The sequence below is a fragment of the Lithobates pipiens genome, unplaced genomic scaffold (genome assembly GCF_037356315.1).
Source record: "Lithobates pipiens isolate NorthernLeopardFrog02 unplaced genomic scaffold, aLitPip1_a1.2 Scaffold_16, whole genome shotgun sequence".
Classification (NCBI taxonomy): Eukaryota; Metazoa; Chordata; class Amphibia; order Anura; family Ranidae; genus Lithobates; species Lithobates pipiens.
Genome location: NW_027507748.1, coordinates 15,036,211 through 15,056,987, shown reverse-complemented (window position 1 = coordinate 15,056,987; position 20,777 = coordinate 15,036,211). Strand labels below are relative to the sequence as shown.

Here is a 20,777-nt window from a genome sequence, read left to right as displayed (position 1 = left end):
GGAAGAAAGAATGTCACGGACACTATTACAAGCTATTCACAGAGCGGAGGGACACCATAGTGCTCATACTGTGCCTCGGTGTTGCAGGGCAAGCTTCCAGTCTGCTCAAGGTCACCTTTTGTCAGTGTTGCACGACGGCTTTAGTGCCTTGATCAGCGCTTGTTGCCTGTAAGGGCGGGTTGCATCGTAGACAAAACCCGCCCTTCGACACAGCCACAACCCGCCCGGCAACAGCGAGGCAAAATGTAACCACTACAGTGTCCCCCCTCCGCTCTGTGAATGGCTTTCAATTGTGTCCGTGAAATTCCCTCTCCCGTCGGAAAGTGCCTCCTGTGCGCATGCGCCATGATGGAGAAATCAGCTGGAGTGTGGCTCCGTCCTGCACATGCGTGGGCACTTTTCGACGGAGGGCACATATTTCTCTAGAACACAGCGGCTCAGTTCTTTGTATTTATGTCTGTGTGACAGAGAGAGAGAGCGTCAGATTTCATCACAAGCCCGCAAAGAACTTACACGGATTTTAAACGTTGCATTATTTGCTTTTACCAGTCACACAATGACAAACTATGAATGCGCGGTCATACTCACAGCTCTATTGCCTTGTTCCACATGACGACGTATCCAGACAGAATGAAGGATTCGATATTTACAATGTGCGTGTTCCCTCTCTCTGTCCCCACATAGAGCCATTTACTCTGGAAAGGCAGATGGCAGCACGTAATCCTGGAAGAGATCAGAAAAAAAAGTTCCTTCAAATCATTGCTAAATATGCCGAATATTTCATCAATCATTGATATCACTAAACAGCAAAGATTCGAGAGGCGGAGTTCTTGTTAGGCCTATTAGCCCTTGTACACACGGGTCAGACAGTCTGACAACCAAATCCGTTGGATTTTGTCCGAAACTGTTGCATACACGCGGTCGGATGAAGTTGTCGGAAAATCCGATTGTACATAACGCGATGACGTTATTTTGTTATGACGGGACTACGTTCAGGCTAGTAGCCAATAGCTTTGGTCTTAGAAATTTGATATGAGCATGCGTGGCACTTTGTCCGTCGGAGTAGGCTACACATGATCGGAGTATGTCCGATCGGAGCATTTTGTCGGAAAATTTTACGGACAGGTTGGAAAACTTGGTCCGTCGGAGCAGTCCGATGCAGACCACACACAGTCGGACTATCCGACAATACGGTCCAATAGGACACATTCGGTCGAAATCGCCGACCGTGTGTACAAAGGGCTAAGACAGCTGCTTTCATGTCGGGTAACCAGGAGGCTTCACAGCACATCACCACAGTGGGGTCATTTTGGTGATTCATAAGGCCACACATGTAGATTGTCACCATCCCTTGGTAATATATGAATAACCTCAAAAGGTGGGATTTTATAGGCTATAAAAAATATACATAAGAAATGTATACGTATAAAAATTGTAATTTATTATGGAAAAAAATATATATGAAAAGGATCTCAAGTTGGTGATACAAATGAGGTTCAACGTAGAAAAATTTAAAATAATGCATCTGGGTGGCAAAAATATGATTGCAATCTATAGACTGGGGGGAGAACCTCTGGGGGGGGATCTAGGGCGGAAAAGGATCTGGGGGTCCTAGTAGATGATAGGCTCAGCAATGGCATGCAATGCCAAGCTGCTGCTAACAAAGCAAACAGAATATTGGCATTAACCACTTGCCGCCCGCCCTATTACAAATTGACGGCGGCAAAGTGGTTTCATTATCCTAACCGGACGTCATATGACGTGATTAGGATAATAAGCCGCTGCGCGCCCCCGGGGGCGCGCATCGCGGCGATCGTTGTTGCGGGGTGTCAGTCTGACACCCGGCAACTACGATCTCGGTAAAGAGTCTCCGACGGAGACTCTTTACCATGTGATCAGCCGTGTCCAATCACGGCTGATCACAGTGTAAATGGGAAGAGCCGGTGATCGGCTTTCCCTCACTCGCGTCTGTCAGACGCGAGTAGAGGAGAGCCGATCGGCTGCTCCTCTGACAGGGGGGGTCTGTGCTGATCGATTATCAGCACAGCCCCCCCGAGGATGCCCACACTGGACCACCAGGGACACCACTAGACCACCAGGGAAAAGGTAATAATCCATAATCCTCCCTAGACCACCAGGGTGCCAGTCAGCACAATAGGTGCCAATCAGTGCCCATAATGGATGCCAATCAGTGGCCACAATGGGCATCACTGATTGGCATGCATTATTGTTTGGCACTGATTGGCATCCATTACTATAACACCGATGCCGCCTATGAGTGCCCACCTGTGCCGCCTGAGTGCCCACCTGTGCCGCCTGAGTGCCCACCTGTGCCGCCTGAGTGCCCACCTGTGCTGCCTATGAGTGCCCACCTGTGCCGCCTATGAGTGCCCACCTGTGCCGCCTATCTATGCCCACCTGTGCCGCCTATCTATGCCCACCTGTGCCGCCTATCCATGCCCACCTGTGCCGCCTATCCATGCCCATCCGTGCCGCCCATCCGTGCCAGCTATCAGTGCCAATTTGTGCCACCTATCAGTGTCCGTCCGTGTCGCCCATCCGTGTCGCCCATCCGTGTCGCTCATCAGTGCCGCCTATCAGTGCCACTTCATTGGTGCCACATCGGTGCCCATCAGTGCCACCTTATCAGTGCCCATCAGTGTAGCCCCATCAGTGCCCATCAGTGAAGGAGAAAACATACTTATTTACAAAGTTTTGAAACTGAAACAAAAAAAAACATTTTTTTTTTCAAAATTTTCGGTACTTTTTTATTTGTAGCGCAAAAAATAAAAATCGTAGAGGTGATCAAATACCACCAAAAGAAAGCTCTATTTGTGGGAAAAAAATGATAAAAATTTCATTTGGGTACAGTGTAGCATGACCGCGCAATTGTCATTCAAAGTGCGACAGCGCTGAAAGCTCAAAATTGGTCTGGGCAGGAAGGTGTTTAAGTGCCCTGTATTGAAGTGGTTAAAAAAGGGGATCAACTCCAGAGATAAAACGATAATTCTCCCGCTCTACAAGACTCTGGTCCGGCCGCACCTGGAGTATACTGTCCAGTTCTGGGCACCAGTCCTCAGGAAGGATGTACTGGAAATGGAGCGACTACAAAGAAGGGCAACAAAGCTAACAAAGGGTCTGGAGGATATTAGTTATGAGGGAAGGTTGTGAGCTCTGAACTTATTCTGTCTGGAGAAGAGACGCTTGAGAGGGGATATGATTTCAATATACAAATACCGGACTGGTGACCCCACAATAGGGAGAAAACTTTTTTCGCGGAAGGGAGACTAACAAGACTGGGGTGGCACAGTGGTGTAGTGGTTAGCACTCTCGGCCTAGCAGTAAGAAGGGTCGCTGGTTCAAATCCCAACCACGACACTACCTGCCTGGAGTTTGCATGTTCTCCCTGTGCCTGCGTGGGTTTTCTCCGGGGTACTCCAGTCTCCTCCAACACTCCAAAGACATGCTGGGAGGTTAATTGGCTTCTGTCCCAAATTGGCCCTAGTATATGAATGGGGGCCTTGGATTGTTGGATCCTTGAGGGTAGGGACCGATGTAAGTGTGCAATGTACAGGGATGGGGACAATTGTAGACACTCACTCAAGTTGAACTGGATGGACTGGTGTCTTTATTCAACTTTACTAACTATGTAACCAAGACTCGTGGCCACTCATTAAAATTATAAGAAAAGAGGTTTAACCTTACATAGTTAGTAAGGTTGAATAAAGACACCAGTCCATCCAGTTCAACCTGAGTGTCTACAATTGTGCCTATCCCTGTTAAACTACGTTGAGGGTTCTTTACTGTAAGAGCGGTAAGGATGTGGAATTCCCTTCCACAGGTGGTGGTCTCAGCTGGGGGGCATTGATAGTTTCAAGAAACTATTAGATAACCACCGGAATGACCGCAACATACAGGGATATACAATGTAATACTGACTAATCACACACATGGGATGGACTTGTGTCTTTTTTTCACCTACTATGTAACATCATTTGAAATAATGTCAACACTAAATGAACAAAAATTGCACATAGGCTATTCTGAACCATAGAGTGGTAGTCCCAGTCTACTTGTTGCTCCCTTTATTTGTGGTTTTCTAATAAGGAACGCTGCAGAGAGGGATATCCAACGCGTTTCAAAATTATGTTATGAATCTTCTTCAGGGAATAATAGCACTTCTGAAAAAAAAAAACAGCCCGTATTGGCAAAACATCAATGCAAATTCATACCTTTAAATTTGCATCTGTTGATCATAGAACATACACTTATAAAAAGAATGCATATTTAGCAGAAGCATTCCTCCAAAGAACATGGATGTCCTGTCTAGGCCGTTAAAGACCTGCCCCATGTGGATGCCAAGTGTTCCCATCCAAGAAACCAATTATGGATTATCTATTAGGGCATGGAAATAGGGGTACTGAGGGCTGGAAGAAAAAGGATGGTAAATCCTCAGGAAGAAAGGTCTCAATTCCAGGGGAAGTGGGGTCAGTCTGGAGTGTTATTCCCCATAAGACTGGCCCCACACTTGAGAAAAATTGGATATGCTTACTTGAGATGTCTCATAGATCAAAAACAGCCCGGTCAAAAAGTCCCATATCGAGAGGTTGAAAATGTCTCAAGGAAATTCAAAGCCCTTGTACACCCGGACAGACATTCCGACAACAAAATCCATCGGATTTTGTCCGAAACTTGTGTTGCATACATGGCCGGACAAAGTTGTCGGAAAATCCGATCGTATGTAACGCGATGGCGTCATTTCGTTACGACGGGACTACGTTCAGGCTAGTAGCCAATAGCTTTGGTCTAGGAATTTGATCTGAGCATGCGTGGCACTTTGTCCAATCGGAATTCTCTACACACAATCGGACAAAGTCCGATCGGATCATGTTGTCGGAAAGTTTTATAGCCCAGCTCTACGATGGAAACAGTCCGATGGAGCCCACACGCAGTCGGATTATCCGACAACACGGTCCGATCGGACATTTTCCGTCGGAATGTCCGACTGTGTGTACAAGGGCAAAGACTGGCGGTCCGGAAGAAGGAAAGGCGTGGCTTCACAGCACATCAACCAGGAAGGGATGGCGACAGGATACGCAATGGTGTCCCTGTTATAGTGCGCATGCACGGGGGGGAAGTGACACGATATGCGTCATATCACGCAATCGCGTCACCGTCACTTCCGCTTCTGCGCACAAATTCAGAGGCGACGCAGCACATGTCAACTAGACGTGGCCAAACATCCTCTGCACCAGCCAACCAACACAAAACATCCGATCCCACAGAGACAACTTTCGGTGGATCGGAACAAGAACTAATTTACCAATTTTGAAAAACCCAATTGGAAAAATGGGGAGGGGATGAGGGGAAGGTTCAAAATAGCCTATGTGCAATGTTTGCAACTTTTATTCATTTAGTGTTCCACAGGCAAACTGGAAGTGACGTTGGCAGCTCCATGGAATCCACGGCCCGAGCGGAGCTGCCTGTACGGTTAGTAAGTATGAGACTCAATGAAGCTGCATTTGATAGGGCACTGTGAGGCTGCATTTGAAGGGGCGCAGTGAGGCTGCATTTGATGGGGCGCAGTGAGGCTGCATTTGATGGGGCGCAGTGAGGCTGCATTTGATGGGGCGCAGTGAGGCTGCATTTGATGGGGCGCAGTGAGGCTGCATTTGATGGGGCGCAGTGAGGCTGCATTTGATGGGGCGCAGTGAGGCTGCACTTGATGGGGCGCAGTGAGGCTGCACTTGATGGGGCGCAGTGAGGCTGCACCTGATGGGGCGCAGTGAGGCTGCACTTGATGGGGCGCAGTGAGGCTGCACTTGATGGGGCGCAGTGAGGCTGCACTTGATGGGGCGCAGTGAGGCTGCACTTGATGGGGCGCAGTGAGGCTACACTTGATGGGGCGCAGTGAGGCTGCATTTGATGGGGCACAGTGAGGCTGCATTTGATGGGGCACAGTGAGGCTGCATAAGATGGACACAGTGAGGCTGCATAAGATGGACACAGTGAGGCTGCATAAGATGGACACAGTAGCTGCATTTGATATGGCACAGTAAAGCTGCACTTGATGGGGCGCAGTGAGGCTGCACTTGAAGGGGCGCAGTGAGGCTGCATTTGAAGGGGCGCAGTGAGGCTGCATTTGATGGGGCGCAGTGAGGCTGCATTTGATGGGGCGCAGTGAGGCTGCACTTGATGGGGCACAGTGAGGCTGCACTTGATGGGGCACAGTGAGGCTGCACTTGATGGGGCACAGTGAGGCTGCACTTGATGGGGCACAGTGAGGCTGCACTTGATGGGGCACAGTGAGGCTGCACTTGATGGGGCACAGTGAGGCTGCATTTGATGGGGCGCAGTGAGGCTGTATTTGATGGGGCGCAGTGAGGCTGCACTTGATGGGGCGCAGTGAGGCTGCATTTGATGGGGCACAGTGAGGCTGCATTTGATGGGGCACAGTGAGGCTGCATTTGATGGGGCACAGTGAGGCTGCATAAGATGGACACAGTGAGGCTGCATTTGATATGGCACAGTGAGGCTGCACTTGAAGGGGCGCAGTGAGGCTGCACTTGAAGGGGCGCAGTGAGGCTGCACTTGAAGGGGCGCAGTGAGGCTGCACTTGAAGGGGCGCAGTGAGGTTGCATTTGAAGGGGCGCAGTGACGCTGCATTTGAAGGGGCGCAGTGACGCTGCATTTGAAGGGGCGCAGTGAGGCTGCATTTGATGGGGCGCAGTGAGGCTGCATTTGATGGGGCGCAGTGAGGCTGCATTTGATGGGGCGCAGTGAGGCTGCATTTGATGGGGCGCAGTGAGGCTGCATTTGATGGAGCGCAGTGAGGCTGCATTTGATGGAGCGCAGTGAGGCTGCATTTGATGGGGCGCAGTGAGGCTGCATTTGATGGGGCGCAGTGAGGCTGCATTTGATGGGGCGCAGTGAGGCTGCATTTGATGGGGCGCAGTGAGGCTGCATTTGATGGGGCGCAGTGAGGCTGCATTTGATGGGGCGCAGTGAGGCTGCACTTGATGGGGCACAGTGAGGCTGCACTTGATGGGGCACAGTGAGGCTGCACTTGATGGGGCACAGTGAGGCTGCACTTGATGGGGCACAGTGAGGCTGCACTTGATGGGGCACAGTGAGGCTGCACTTGATGGGGCACAGTGAGGCTGCATTTGATGGGGCACAGTGAGGCTGTATTTGATGGGGCACAGTGAGGCTGCATTTGATGGGGCACAGTGAGGCTGCATAAGATGGACACAGTGAGGCTGCATTTGATGGGACACAGTGAGGCTGCATTTGATGGGGCACAGTGATGCTGCATAAGATGGACACAGTAGCTGCATTTGATATGGCACAGTGAGGCTGCACTTGATGGGGCACAGTGAGGCTGCACTTGATGGGGCACAGTGAGGCTGCACTTGATGGGGCACAGTGAGGCTGCATAAGATAGACACTGTGGCTGCATTTGATATGGCACAGTGGCTGCATTTGATATGGCACAGTGGTTAAGATTGCTGGGGGGGGGGGGGTTTCCAGAATTTTTCAGTTTGTTTGCGCTCCCCCAAAAATGTTAAGCACCAGCCACCACTGGTGTATACCCCACCATTAATCTGGAAGGACCACTAGACACACTGGGGTTATTTACTAAAACGCGCGTTGCACGAGCTAGATTTGCAAAATCTGGTGCAGCTCTGCAGAGAAAACCAAATCAGCTTCCAGGTTGTATTGCCAAAGTTTCATTGAAGAAGCTAAAGTTAGAAGCTGAATTGGCTACGATGCAGAGCTGCAGCCAAATCTGAGTGCTCTAGTTTTAGTAAATCTCCCCCACTGTCTGCAGTCAATGTTTTATTTCTATCTGTTGCAAACCTATAAATAAAAAAAAAAATAAAAAAATAAAAAAAAGTTAAACAAAACAAAACAAAAAAAAAAACATATAAACTTGCAGCACCAAAACGTAAACCGCTGTCGCTGCTAATGAAGTCATTCTCCGAAGTCCTCTGTGGATATTAATAAAATGTTAATAGGAATTTTGCTGGATTAAGTTTCAATAATAAAAGCAGCATCCGTCGCTCCCCATAAAATCTAAAATTCTTTCACAGAGATCTTTCAATTATCACGCAGGCACATTATGCCAAATATCTGGGGGGTTCTCGGCCTCTGTAGTCTCATTTCTTCTCATAGATATAATTAAGCACAATGATGGGAAGAATTAAACAATTTGCTAGCACATCGAAAAAAAAGAAAAAAAAAAAAAAAAAAGAAAAAAAAAAAAACTCTCTCTTTCAGGCGATGAATGCGTTTCTCTTTCCAACACTCATTTATACCGAGAGTCCCAGATTTCCTCCAGAGTCCACTCGAGAAATGCAAAACCCAAACACTACAACAGAGATGCAAAGTGAAAATGTACTTGGTAAAAAAAAAAAAAAAAAAAAAGACAAACATTATCAAATGTAGCAAATACAGTAAAACCTTGGTTTGAGAGTAGAGGTCGACCGATATGGGTTTTTCTCTGGCCGATGCCGATATTTAGAAATCGCCACGGCCGATGGCTGATATATAATGCAGATTTTTTTGGGCCGATATGTTAGGCCGATTATTTATTTTTTCCCCTTCATCTCATAAAATCTAACATTTCGACACCTTTCCCACTGGGGCGTTTTTCAGGCGCTTTAAAATAGCGCCTGCAAAGTGCCTGCAAAACGGCTCCCCTGCAGTCTGTGTGGAAGCCCCGAGTGCTTTCACACTGAGGAGATGCGCTGGCAAGCAGCATCTTTTGAGTGGTGTATACCGGTCCTCCACCACTCCTGCCCATTGAAATGAATGGGCAACACTGCCGAAGCACCTGCAATGCGATTTGGCAGCGGCGCTTCATGGGCACATTTAACCCCTTCCTGGGCCGCTAGCTGAATTATAAGTGCCCCGCTAAAATGATGGTAAAGCGCCGCTAAAACTGGCAGCGTTTTACCGTCAACGCCTGCTCGCTCCAGTGTAAAAGCAGCCTTAAGACCCCTTTCACACCAGGGTGTTTTGCAGGCGCTATAGCGTTAGAAATAGCGCTTGCTCCCCCCCCCTTTTTTTTTTTTTTCTCCCCTTCCCCCCCCCCTCTGTGTTCCCTCTATGTTGCTTCCTAACTCCCCCGCCCCCCCCCCCCCCTTTTTCCTTCCAATGATGACTACTGGGTTGTTCTAAGCTTATAGGTTTGGGTATATCTTCTGTGTTACGTATATTGACGGATGATCTGCTCTGGGCCCCATTGTAAGGGTATTCGAATATCCTTCTTCTATTGTATGACACTCTGAACTACCATACTAATCTGTAATTGATTGTCGGTACGATTGAGTTGTTCCTATGCCTTATGTTGTTTTGTATTCTGTTATGATATTTTTGCAATAAAGCACTCCTGTTTTTCAAAAAAAAAAAAAAAAGAAATAGCGCTTGCAAAACCCCCTAAAGAAGCTGCACCATTGTGTGTAGTGTGAAAGCCCCGAGGGCTTTCACACTACAGCGGTGCGCTGGCAGGACGTCAGGAAAAGTCCTGCCAGCAGATTTGTGTTTACCGCTCCTCCACCGCTGCTCCCTATTGAAATCAATGGGGCAGCGCTGTAATACTGCCGGAAAAACGCAGCTATTGTGGCGTATTGCCGGCGGGTTTAACCCTTTTGCGGCCGATAGCGGGGGTAAAAGCGCCCCACTAGCGCCCGAAATGCACCGCAAATCCAGCGGTAAAACGCCGCTAAAAATAGCAGCTTTTTACCGCCCACGCTATCGGCGGTGTGGTATGAAAGGGGTCTTAGTGATACAGAGAATTTCTTACATTTATTAAACAAAACAAACATCCAAACAGTTCACGTGTATGTATAATTTAGAATGAATATATTTATATATATATATATATATATATATATATATATATATATATATATATATATTTATATTTATATTACACAAAAACAGGTAATCAAAACTTTTGGATGAAAAAAAATGGGCTAACTTTACTGTTTTTTTTTTTTTTTAAATCTGTGTATTTTTTCCCCAAAAAATTGAGTTTGAAAGACCGCTGCGCAAATACCGTGTGACATAATATATTGCAACAACCGCTATTTTATTCCCTAGGATCTCTACCGTGTGACATAATATATTGCAACAACCGCTATTTTATTCCCTAGGATCTCTGCTAAAAAATATATATATAAGTTTTGGGGGTTCTAAGTGAATTTTTTTTTTTTTTTTTTAAATCTGTGTATTTTTTCCCCAAAAAATTGAGTTTGAAAGACCGCTGCGCAAATACCGTGTGACATAATATATTGCAACAACCGCTATTTTATTCCCTAGGATCTCTGCTAAAAAATATATATAAGTTTTGGGGGTTCTAAGTGAATTTCTAGCAGAAAATACAGGATTTATTTGTAAGCATCAAGTGTCAAAAAAGATTTAGTCTTTAAATGGTTAAACTGAGAACGTCTACACACTGAGTTCAATTCATTCAAGTGTAAACATTGTATCATTTTGATCTTTTCTTGGCAGACTGCCCAGGAGACAAGTTGCTTCACTCAAGTCTCCAGGCAACTTGCACTGACTTCTAGTACTGAAGTCATTTGCAAGTCGTGCTAAATATATCATCGGCCTTTTTTAACAGAACAATCGGCCGATGCCGATTAATTAAAAAACGCCAAATATCGGCCGATATATCGGTCGACCTCTATTTGAGAGCATTTTGCAAGACAAGCGACATTTTTAAATACATTTTGACTTGATATACAGCGCCTTTAAAAAAGTATTCATACCCCTTAAAATTTTCCCACATTTTGTCATGTTACAACCAAAAATGTAAATATATTTTATTGGGATTTTATGTGATAGTCCAACAAAAAGTGACACATAATTGTGAAGTGGAAGGAAAATGATAAATGGTTTTCCAAATTTGTTACAAATAAATATGTGAAAAGTGTGGGGGGAGGGGGGGGGGCATTTGTATTCAGCCCCCTTTACTCTGATACCCCCTAACTAAGATCTAGTGGAACCAATTGCCTTCAGAAGTCACCTAATTAGTAAATAGAGTCCATCTGTGTGTAATTTAATCTCAGTATAAATACAGCTGTTCTGTGAAGCCCTCAGAGGTTTGTTGGTGAACCTTAGTGAGCAAACAGCATCATGAAGGCCAAGGGACACACCAGACAGGTCAGGGATAAAGTTGTGGAGAAGTATAAAGCAGGGTTAGGTAATAAAAAAAATATCCCAAGCTTTGAACATCTCACGGAGTTCTGTTCAATCCATCATTGGAAAATGGGAAGAGTATGGGCACGACTGCAAACCTACCAAGACATGGCCGTCCACCGAAATAAAATCTAGTGGAACCAATTACCTTCAGAAGCCACCTAATTAATAAAAAGAGTCCACCTGTGTGTAATGTAATCTCAGTATAAAATTCAGCCATTCTGTGAAGCCCTCAGAGATTTGTTAGAGAACCTTAGTGGATAAACAACATCATGAAAGCCAAGGAACACCCCAGACAGGTCAGGGATAAAGTTGTGGAGAAGTATAAAGCAGGGTTCGGTTATAAATAAATATCCCAAGCTTTGAACGTCTCACAGAGCTCTGTTCAATCCATCATCGGAAAATGGAAAGTGTATGGCACAACTGCAAACCTACCAAGACATGGCCGTCCACCTAAACTGACCAGGCCGGGCAAGGAGAGCAATTATCAGAGAAGAGCCAAGAGGTCCATGGTAACTCTGGAGGAGCTGCAGAGATCCACAGCTCAGGGGGGAGAATCTGTCCACAGGACAACTATTAGTCGTCTCTCCACAAATCTGCCCTTTATGGAAGAGTGACAAGAAGAAAGACATTGGTGAAAGAAAGTCATAAGAAGTCCTGTTTGCAGTTTGTGAGAAGCCATGTGGGGGACACAGCAAACATGTGGAAGAAGGTGATCTGGTCAGATGAGACCAAAATTGAACTTTTTGGCCTAAAAGCAAAACGCTATGTGTGGGGAAAAACTAACACTGCACATCACCCTGAACACACCATCCCCACCGTGAAACATGGTGGTGGCAGCATCATGTGGTGGGGATGGTTTTCTTCAGCAGGGACAGGGAAGCTGGTCAGGGAAGATGGATGGGATGGATGGGATTGATGGGAAGATGGATGGAGACAAATACAGGACAACCTTAGGGCCGGTTCACACTGCGAGGCGAGGCGAGGCGACACGGCTCGCCTCGCTCCCGCAAGTCGCCCCCATTCAGTACTATGGAACCGTTCTGAGAGGAGCGACTCGAGTCGCTCCGACTCAGAAAAAAGGTTCCTGTACTACTTCGGGGCGACTTCGGGGGCGACTTGCATTGACTTCTATGCAGAAGTCCTCTGCAAGTCGCCGCTGAGCTCCCCGCAAGTCACGGCGAGGTAAGTCGGAGACGCCTCGCCGCGGCTCGCTGTGTGAACCGGCCCTTAGAAGAAAACCTGCAAAAGACTTGAGACTGGGGTGGAGGTTCACCTTCCAGCAGGACAACGACCCGAAACATACAGCCAGAGCTACAATGGAATGGTTTACATCAAAGCCTGTTCATGTTTTAGAATGGCCCAGTCACAGTCCTGACCTAAATCCCATTGAGAATCTGTGGCAAGACTTGAAAATTGCTGATTACAGACGCTCTCCATCCAATCTGACAGAGCTTGAGATATTTTGCAAAGAAGAAGAAGAATGGGCAGAAATGTCCCTCTCTAGATGTGCAAAGCTGGTAGAGACATCCCCAAAAAGACTTGCAGCTGTAATTGCAGAGAAAGGTGGGACTGCCTAGTATTGACTCTGGGGGGCGCAATACAAATGCACACCACACTTTTCACATATTTGTAAATAAAAAAAAATCTAAAACCCATTTATCATTTTCCTTCCGCTTCAATTATGTGCCACTTTGTGTTGGTCTATCACATAAAATCCCAATAAAATACATTTATGTTTTTGGTTGCAACATGTGACAAAATGTCAAAGGGTATGAATACTTTTTCAAGGCACTGTGCAAGCAATTTCTTGATATACAAGTAGAGTCATGTCAAAACTGAGAATAAAAGAGAAGAGAGGCACCTCTAAGTGTAGCAATATGGTTACATTTAATGAAGGTACAACATTTAGCATACATGGTAGATGATTAAAACAGGCACGTCTAAGTATGCAGGCATTTGGGGTAAAGCTGTCCACATAGACCGTCCTCCACACCGCCATGGACGTCATCCCTTTCACGCTGCGCTCCATGAGCGGTTCAAGCCTCGCTTTCAGGGTAGTCTTCGATTGCAGACTGATAGCGTTGAAAGCCGGGAATACGGGGGATGGTCTATGTGGACAGCTTTACCCCGGATCCCTGCATTCTAAGCCCCTGTACACACGGTCGGAGATTTCCACAACCAAATCCGTCGGATTTTGCCCGTCTGATTTTGTCTGTCGGATCTTGTTCCGAAACTGTTGCATACACATGGTCGGACTAAGTTGTCGAAAAATCTGATCTTTCAGAACGTGATGACGTAATTTCGTTACGACGGGACTACATTCAGGCTAGTAGCCAATAGCTTTGATGTAGGAATTTGATCTGAGCATGTGTGGCACTTGGTCCGATCAAAATTCTCTACACATGATCGGAGTATGTCCGACCGGCCCAGTTGGTCGGGAAATATTTCCAACATGTTGTAAAATTGGGTCCGACGGATATTCCGACGGAATCAGTCCAATGCATACCACACACAGTCGGATTATCCGACAACACGGTCCGATAGGACACATTCCGACGGATTCTCCGACCGTGTGTACAAGGGCCTAGATGTGCCTATTTTAATCATCAATCATGTGAGTTTCTAAATGTTGTACCTTCATTAAATGTAACCATATTGCTACACTTAGAGGCGTCCCTCTTCTCTTTCATACTCTGGAGCTCCTACTGGATTTTGATTCTAATCCCCTTGTGGAGGCTTCCACTTGTGGATGGACATTTTATGGTCACATTGCTATAATCTTTTTTATATGAACTAAAAACGGAAGGATTTATGAATAAATGGTTGTGGAACGAATCACCTGAGTTTCCATTATTTCTTATGGGGAAATTCGCTTTGATATACAAGTGCTTTGGATTACAAGCATGCTTCCCGGAACAAATTATGCTCGCAATCAAAGGTTTACACTGTATAGCAGAAGTTTTATTTTCTATATTGTTGTCCCGGTAAATTTATTTTACAGATTTAAAAAATAAAAAAAAAGATACAATTCTTCCTCAACTTTCAGCCTCCTTTCCTTCAATTGGAATCTCACTTGCAGACTGCTGCAAAATACCCAACTATTCTCCAAGTGCATGAAAGCCACCAGATAATAGACCCTATATATGAAATACCAACATCCCCGTATAAGCCCTTGTACACACGGTCGGACATTGCGACAACAAAATCCGTCAGGTTTTGTCAGACGGATTTTGTCTGAAACTGGTGTTGCATACACACGGTCGGACAAAGTTGTCGGAAAATCCGATCGTTCAGAACGTGATGACGTTATTTCATTACGACGGGACTACGTTCAGGCTAGTAGCCAATAGCTTTGGTCTAGGAATTTGATCTGAGCATGTGTGGCATTTTGTCCGATTGGAATTCTCTACACACAATCGGACAAAGTCATGTTGTCGGAAAGTTTTATAGCCCAGCTCTAAAACTTTGTCCGTCGGATATTCCAATGGAAAAAAAGGATATACGTTTCATCCTCATAGTGTTGCCTGACCGAGGGTCAGTTTCCACCTGATGCTGGCTGCTGGGAGGATATTTAGGTCCTCCTCTACTAAGTGCCTCTCGCTTCAGTGTTTTGCTTGCTGCCAGATGTGGCCAGCCATTATCCTGTTCCTGTCCTGCACGCTGTACCCTGTATCCTGCTACCTTGTACCTGCTCTGTCCTGTTCCTGATCACAGTTATTTGGCTCCCCCTTCCCATCTGCTCCCTGCATCTCCAGTTTTCCCCTGCTTTTTGGTGTTCCCCATTTTGTATATACCGTAGTTAGTTGTTAGTTAGGCTTCTGTTTGTTATTAATCAGGTATTCTGTCACTGGGTTTTTTGGTTCCAGTGGCAGATGGTGGGTTCTTGTTTTTGGGGAGATGGCAAACAAACAACATTCCCCCTCCTGGTGGCACTGAAATAGCATCCCCCCCCATGGGTTGCTTGGCACTTACCCACTCATGTGGGGGGGGCTGTGGTGTTCTCTCCTGGAGTGCGAGCCGCAGCGGCTCCAGTGTCCGCTACTCCAGCTACCTCCGCCATGTGTCTCCTCTTTCGCCAGAGCGCTAGGCATCCAATAGGTTCTCCTGATGCTTTGGCCAATCGGGAAACAAATCTCACAGACCTGCCTCCTGACTGGCGGGGAGGAATTTTAGTGTGATAATAGCGAAAATTCATTTCTTATGGTCACACAACTGGGTGGGATCAGAGCGCAATGCTCTGTGCTCTGAGCTCACCCTTTTTTGAAGCGTTTTTTACCGCGATTTGCCGCGATTTTGTGCAGGGCAAAAGGTCACCAATGTTAAAAGAAGAAAAACGCCCAAATCTGCTCAATTCGAGCGACAAAAAAGGGTCCAGAACTTGTTTGAGCTTCAGGCGTTTGGCTTCAGGCGACATGGAGTGGAGATGTGAACCATCTCCATTGAGAATAATAGAATTTTTCCCCTCTAGCGTTTTGTAGCTTCAGGATTCAAGCTACAAAACGCTCAGGTGTGAACGGGGTCTTAGAGTCTCTGATGCCACGTACACACGATCGGAATTCCAGGCCAGAAAAAGACAGTCATCTGAAAATGCGACCGTGTGTATGCTCCATCGAAATGTAGCTGTCCGAATTCCCGCCAGCCAAAAATTGATAGCATGTTCTCAATTTTCCAGACGGAAAAACTTTCTATCGGTAATTCCGATCGTGTGTATGCAATTCCAACACGCCAAAAATCACGCATGCTCAGATTCAACTACGAGACAGAAGCTATTGGCTACTGGCTATTGAACTTCCTTTTTCTGGTCGTGTTGTACGTCACCGCGTTATAAACGATCGGAATTTGATGTGACTGTGCAAGACAGCTTCAGCCGAATTCCGTAGGAATTCCGTCGGGAAAACCATCAGAGCTTTTTCCGACGAGAATTCCGATCGTGTGTACGTGGCATGACTCTAATCAGGCGTTTCAAACCCCCCCCCCCCCACTGGAATCCATGGTCCAGTGTCACTTATATGTAGATCAGGGGGTCAGACGCACGGATAGGGGAGGCAGCCGTACGCCCTCTATGGATGGGCCGCCACTGTTCGGTTCGCAAACGTAAATTATAGAAAGGAATACACTGGAAGCATCTTAAATGCTTGAGGTTTCTTTTGCTTTTATCTGAAATCGTTTACGTTGGTGACAGGGCCTCTTTAAGCCAACCAGTATTTAATTAAAACAAAAACTTTAAAAAAGGATTTCCTTGAAAGAAAGCCGAAATCCTGACCAGAATTTGACTTTTATTAATTTGCACTGGGAAATAAAAATCATACTACAGACGGCAAATCCAATTTAATTTGCTCCAGTTTCTCTTCACGATCCTCGCTAAATAACAGAATGTCTCCCGTAAGGAGGAGGGACGTCAGTCTGTCACAAATTTGCAGCAGGAAAAGGCTCAGTCACCTCTTTTAATTACTAATCATACAAGCTCAGATGGCTCATTGTCATATGTATAATGAGTAAAGACCAAAACGCATCTGGTGGCTCTGTATGGACATGAAAGTTCTGTGGATGAAAACCGACAGCTGGTTTTCCCATTGTCCTCCTGTCTTCTCAACGCCCGCCATCCCGGGTTTAATATTCCAGGTGAAAACATATCCAGCAGCAGCAGCAGCGCAAAATCTACAGTCTGTATGGGAATTGTGCATAACATGAAAACTGTGCCTGGTTTGCATGTTGAGGTTCCCTGCCATCCAGGTAATAACACAGCTACAGCTGTGCTCATAAGTTTACATACCCTGGCAGAATTTACACAAAAACTTTCACTCATGGTTAGTGTTTGGCTGAAGCCATTTATTATCAATCAACTGTGTTTACTCTTTTTTAAATCATAATCACAATCACAATCATAATCACAACAGAAACTACCCAAATGACCCTGATAAAAAGTTTACATACCCCAGTTCTTAATACCGTGTATTTCCCCTTTAACATCAATGACAGCTTGAATTCTTTTGTGGTATTTGTGGATGAGGCTCTTTATCTTCTCAGATGGTAAAGCTGCCCATTCCTCTTGGTAAAAAGTCTCCAGTTCCTGGAAATTCTTGTTCTGTCTTCCATGAACGGCACGTTTGAGATCTCCCCAGAGGGGCTCAATGATATTGAGGTCAGGAGACTGAGATGGCCACTCCAGAACCTTCACTTTATTCTGCTGTAGCCAATGACAGGTAGACTTGGCCTTGTGTTTTGGATCATTGTCATGTTGGAATGTCCAAGTACGTCCCGTGAGCAGCTTCCTGGCTGATGAATGCAAATGTTCCTCCAGTATTTTTTGATAACATACTGCATTCATTTTGCCATCAATTTTGACCAAATTTCCTGTGCCTTTGTAGCTCACACATCCCCAAAACATCAGCGATCCACCTCCGTGTTTCACAGTAGGGATGGTGGACCTTTCATCATAGGCCTTGTTGACTCCTCTCCAAATGTAGCATTTATGGTTGTGGCCAAAAAGCAAAATTTTGGTCTCATCCCTCCAAATGACTTTGTGCCAGAAGGTTTGAGTCTTGTCTCTGTGCTGTTTGGCATATTGTAAGCGGGATACTTTGACATTTCCGTAGTAATGGCTTTCTTCTGGCGACTCGACCATGCAGCCCATCTTTTTTCAAGTGCCTCCTTATTTTGCATCTTGAAACTGCCACACCACATGTTTTCAGAGAGTCCTGTATTTCACCTGAAGTTATTTGTGGGTTTTTCTTTGCATCCCGAACAATTTTCCTGGCAGTTGTGGCTGAAATTTTAGTTGGTCTACCTGACCGTGGTTTGGTTTCAACAGAAGCCCTCGTTTTCCACTTCTTGATTAGAGTTTGAACACTGCTGATTGGCATTATCAATTCCTTGGATATCTTTTTATATCCCTCTCCTGTTTTATATACAGTTCAACTACCTTTTCCCACAGATCCTTTGACAATTCTTTTGCTTTCCCCATGACTCAGAATCCAGAAACGTCAGTGCAGCACTGAATGAAAGATGCAAGGGTCTGTCAGGAGTCCAGAAACTCATTGACTTTTTATACACACACACACTAATTATAAGCAAACAGATCACAGGTGAGGATGGTTACCTTTAATAGCCATTCAAACCCATTTGTGTCAACTTGTGTGCATGTTATCAGGCCAAAATCACCAGGGTAGGTACATTTTTGATCAGGGTCAATTGGGTAGTTTCTGTTGCCATTATGATTTAAAAAGAGTAAACACAGTTGATTGATAATAAATGGTTTCAGTCAAACACTAACCATAAGTTAAAGAAATGTTTTTTTTTGTTATCATTCATATCCTCTGAAAAATGGCCAAGAAATCATAAATTCTACCAGGGTATGTAAACTTATGAGCACAACTGTAGTTGGACACATTCATCTGGACCTGTTCTGCTATCCATAGATGCCAGACGTGTGTGGTTCATCCGTTTCTGAATTTAAATTCAGACAGATTTTTCGTTATTACAATAGTAATGAATGTAAATGAATCCAAAAAACAACAACAAATTTTGGATGAAAAATCTAATTTGAATCTAATTTGAATCAAAGGCAAAAGGTTCTAGAATTTGAATTCAATTAGAATAATTTTCTAATTTGATTCAAATTTGAATTTCCGAATAGAATAACATAGAATAGAAAATAAAGGAGTACAGTGCCTTGAAAAAGTATTCATAGTCCTTAAAATTTTGTGATAGACCAACACAAAGTGGCACATAATTGTGAAGTGGAAGGAAAATTATAAATGTTTTTCACAATTTGTTACAAATAAATATGTGAAAAGTGTGGGGGGTACATTTGTATGCCGCCCCCCGGAGTCAATACTTTGTAGAACCCCCTTTCACTGCAATTACAGCTGCAAGTCTTTTTGGGGATGTCTCTACCAGCTTAGCACATCTAGAGAGGGACATTTTTGCCCATTCTTCTTTGCAAAATATCTCAAGCTCTGTCAGATTGGATGGAGAGCGTCTGTGAACAGCAATTTTCAAGTCTTGCCACAGATTCTCAATTGGATTTAGGTCTGGACTGTGACTGGGTCATTCTAACACATGAATATGCTTTGATCTAAACCATTCCATTGTAGCTATGGCTGTATATTTCAGGTCGTTGTCCTGCTGGAAGGTGAACCTCCACCCCAGTCTCAAGACTTTTGCAGACTCTAAGCCCTTGTACACACGGTCGGACATTCCAACGGAAAATGTCCGAACGGACCGTGTTGTTGGATAATCCAACCGTGTGTGGGCTTCATCTGACTTTTACCGTCGGAGTGTCCGTCCAACAAAGTTTGAGAGCTGGATGTAAAAATTTTCCGACAACATGATCCGATCAGACTTTGTCCGATCGTGTGTAGAGAATTCCGATCAGACAAAGTGCCACGCATGCTCAGATCAAATTCCTAGACCAAAGCTATTGGCTACTAGCCTGAACGTAGTCCCGTCGTAACTAAATAACGTCATCACGTTACAAACGATCGGATTTTCCGACAACTTTGTCCGACCGTGTGTATGCAACACCGGTTTCGGACAAAATCAGTCTGATAAAATCCAACGGATTTTGTTGTCGGAATGTCCGACCGTGCGTACAGGTTTTCTTCTAAGATTGTCCTGTATTTGGCTCCATCCGTCTTCCCATCAACTCTGACCAGCTTCCCTGTCCCTGCTGAAGAAAAGCATCCCCGCCACATGGTGCTGCCACCACCATGTTTCACAGTGAGGATGATGTGTTCAGGGTGATATGCAGTGTTAGTTTTCTGCCACACATAAAAGTAAAAAATATTGTTTTTTTTTTAAATTGTTGCTGTTTTTTGTTTATAGCACAAAAAATAAAAACTGCAAATACCACCAAACGAAAGCTCTATTTGTTTGGGTGCAACGTCACACGACCGCACAATTGTCAGTTAAAGCGATTCTGAAGCGGTGAATATATTATTTATATATCTGGTTAATAAAAGGCTGCTATGGTCATTAAACTCCATCTGTGTCATGTCTGGTCAATTTTATTATAAGTGGTCGGTGGAGCGGTGGTCAGGCACTTTGGGTCAAAGCCTCTTTGGTACCCTAGTCATGAAGACAAAAGGGGGGGGGATCCAACCCGCTACTGGCAAGGTGTATCTAATAAAGTGGCCTGTAAGTGTAGACCAGACCAAAATGAGGGAATGGTTTTTAAATCAGGGACAGTTGGTATCTACGCATATAGATGAATCAAAGACATCAAAGACACTGAAAAGATGCCACTGATGGGCACTGAAGAGATGCCACTGATGGACACTGAAAAGATGCCACTGATGGACACTGAAAAGATGCCACTGATGGACACTGAAAAGATGCCACTGATGGACACTGAAAAGATGCCACTGATGGACACTGAAAAGATGCCACTGATGGACACTGAAAAGATCCCACTGATGGGCACTGAAGAGATGCCACTGATGGGCACTGAAGAGATGCCACTGATGGGCACTGAAGAGATGCCACTGAAGAGGCAGCACTGACAGGCACCACTGATGGGCAAAGATTGGAAGCGGCAAACAGGTTCAATAGGCCTCTGGAGACAA

At 45.3% G+C, this 20,777-nt stretch overlaps 1 protein-coding gene across 8 annotated transcripts in view; it reads right to left on the bottom strand.

Annotated features, from left to right (window-relative positions):
• Positions 1-20,777, bottom strand: part of STXBP5L (syntaxin binding protein 5L) — a 508,429-nt gene that overhangs the window by 259,806 nt on the left and 227,846 nt on the right. For all 8 annotated transcript variants that reach the window (XM_077479605.1, XM_077479606.1, XM_077479607.1 and 5 more), the window contains exon 5: positions 589-723. In XM_077479605.1, coding sequence (XP_077335731.1) covers positions 589-723 — 135 coding nt within the window. The remainder of the gene's footprint in view (positions 1-588; positions 724-20,777) is intronic.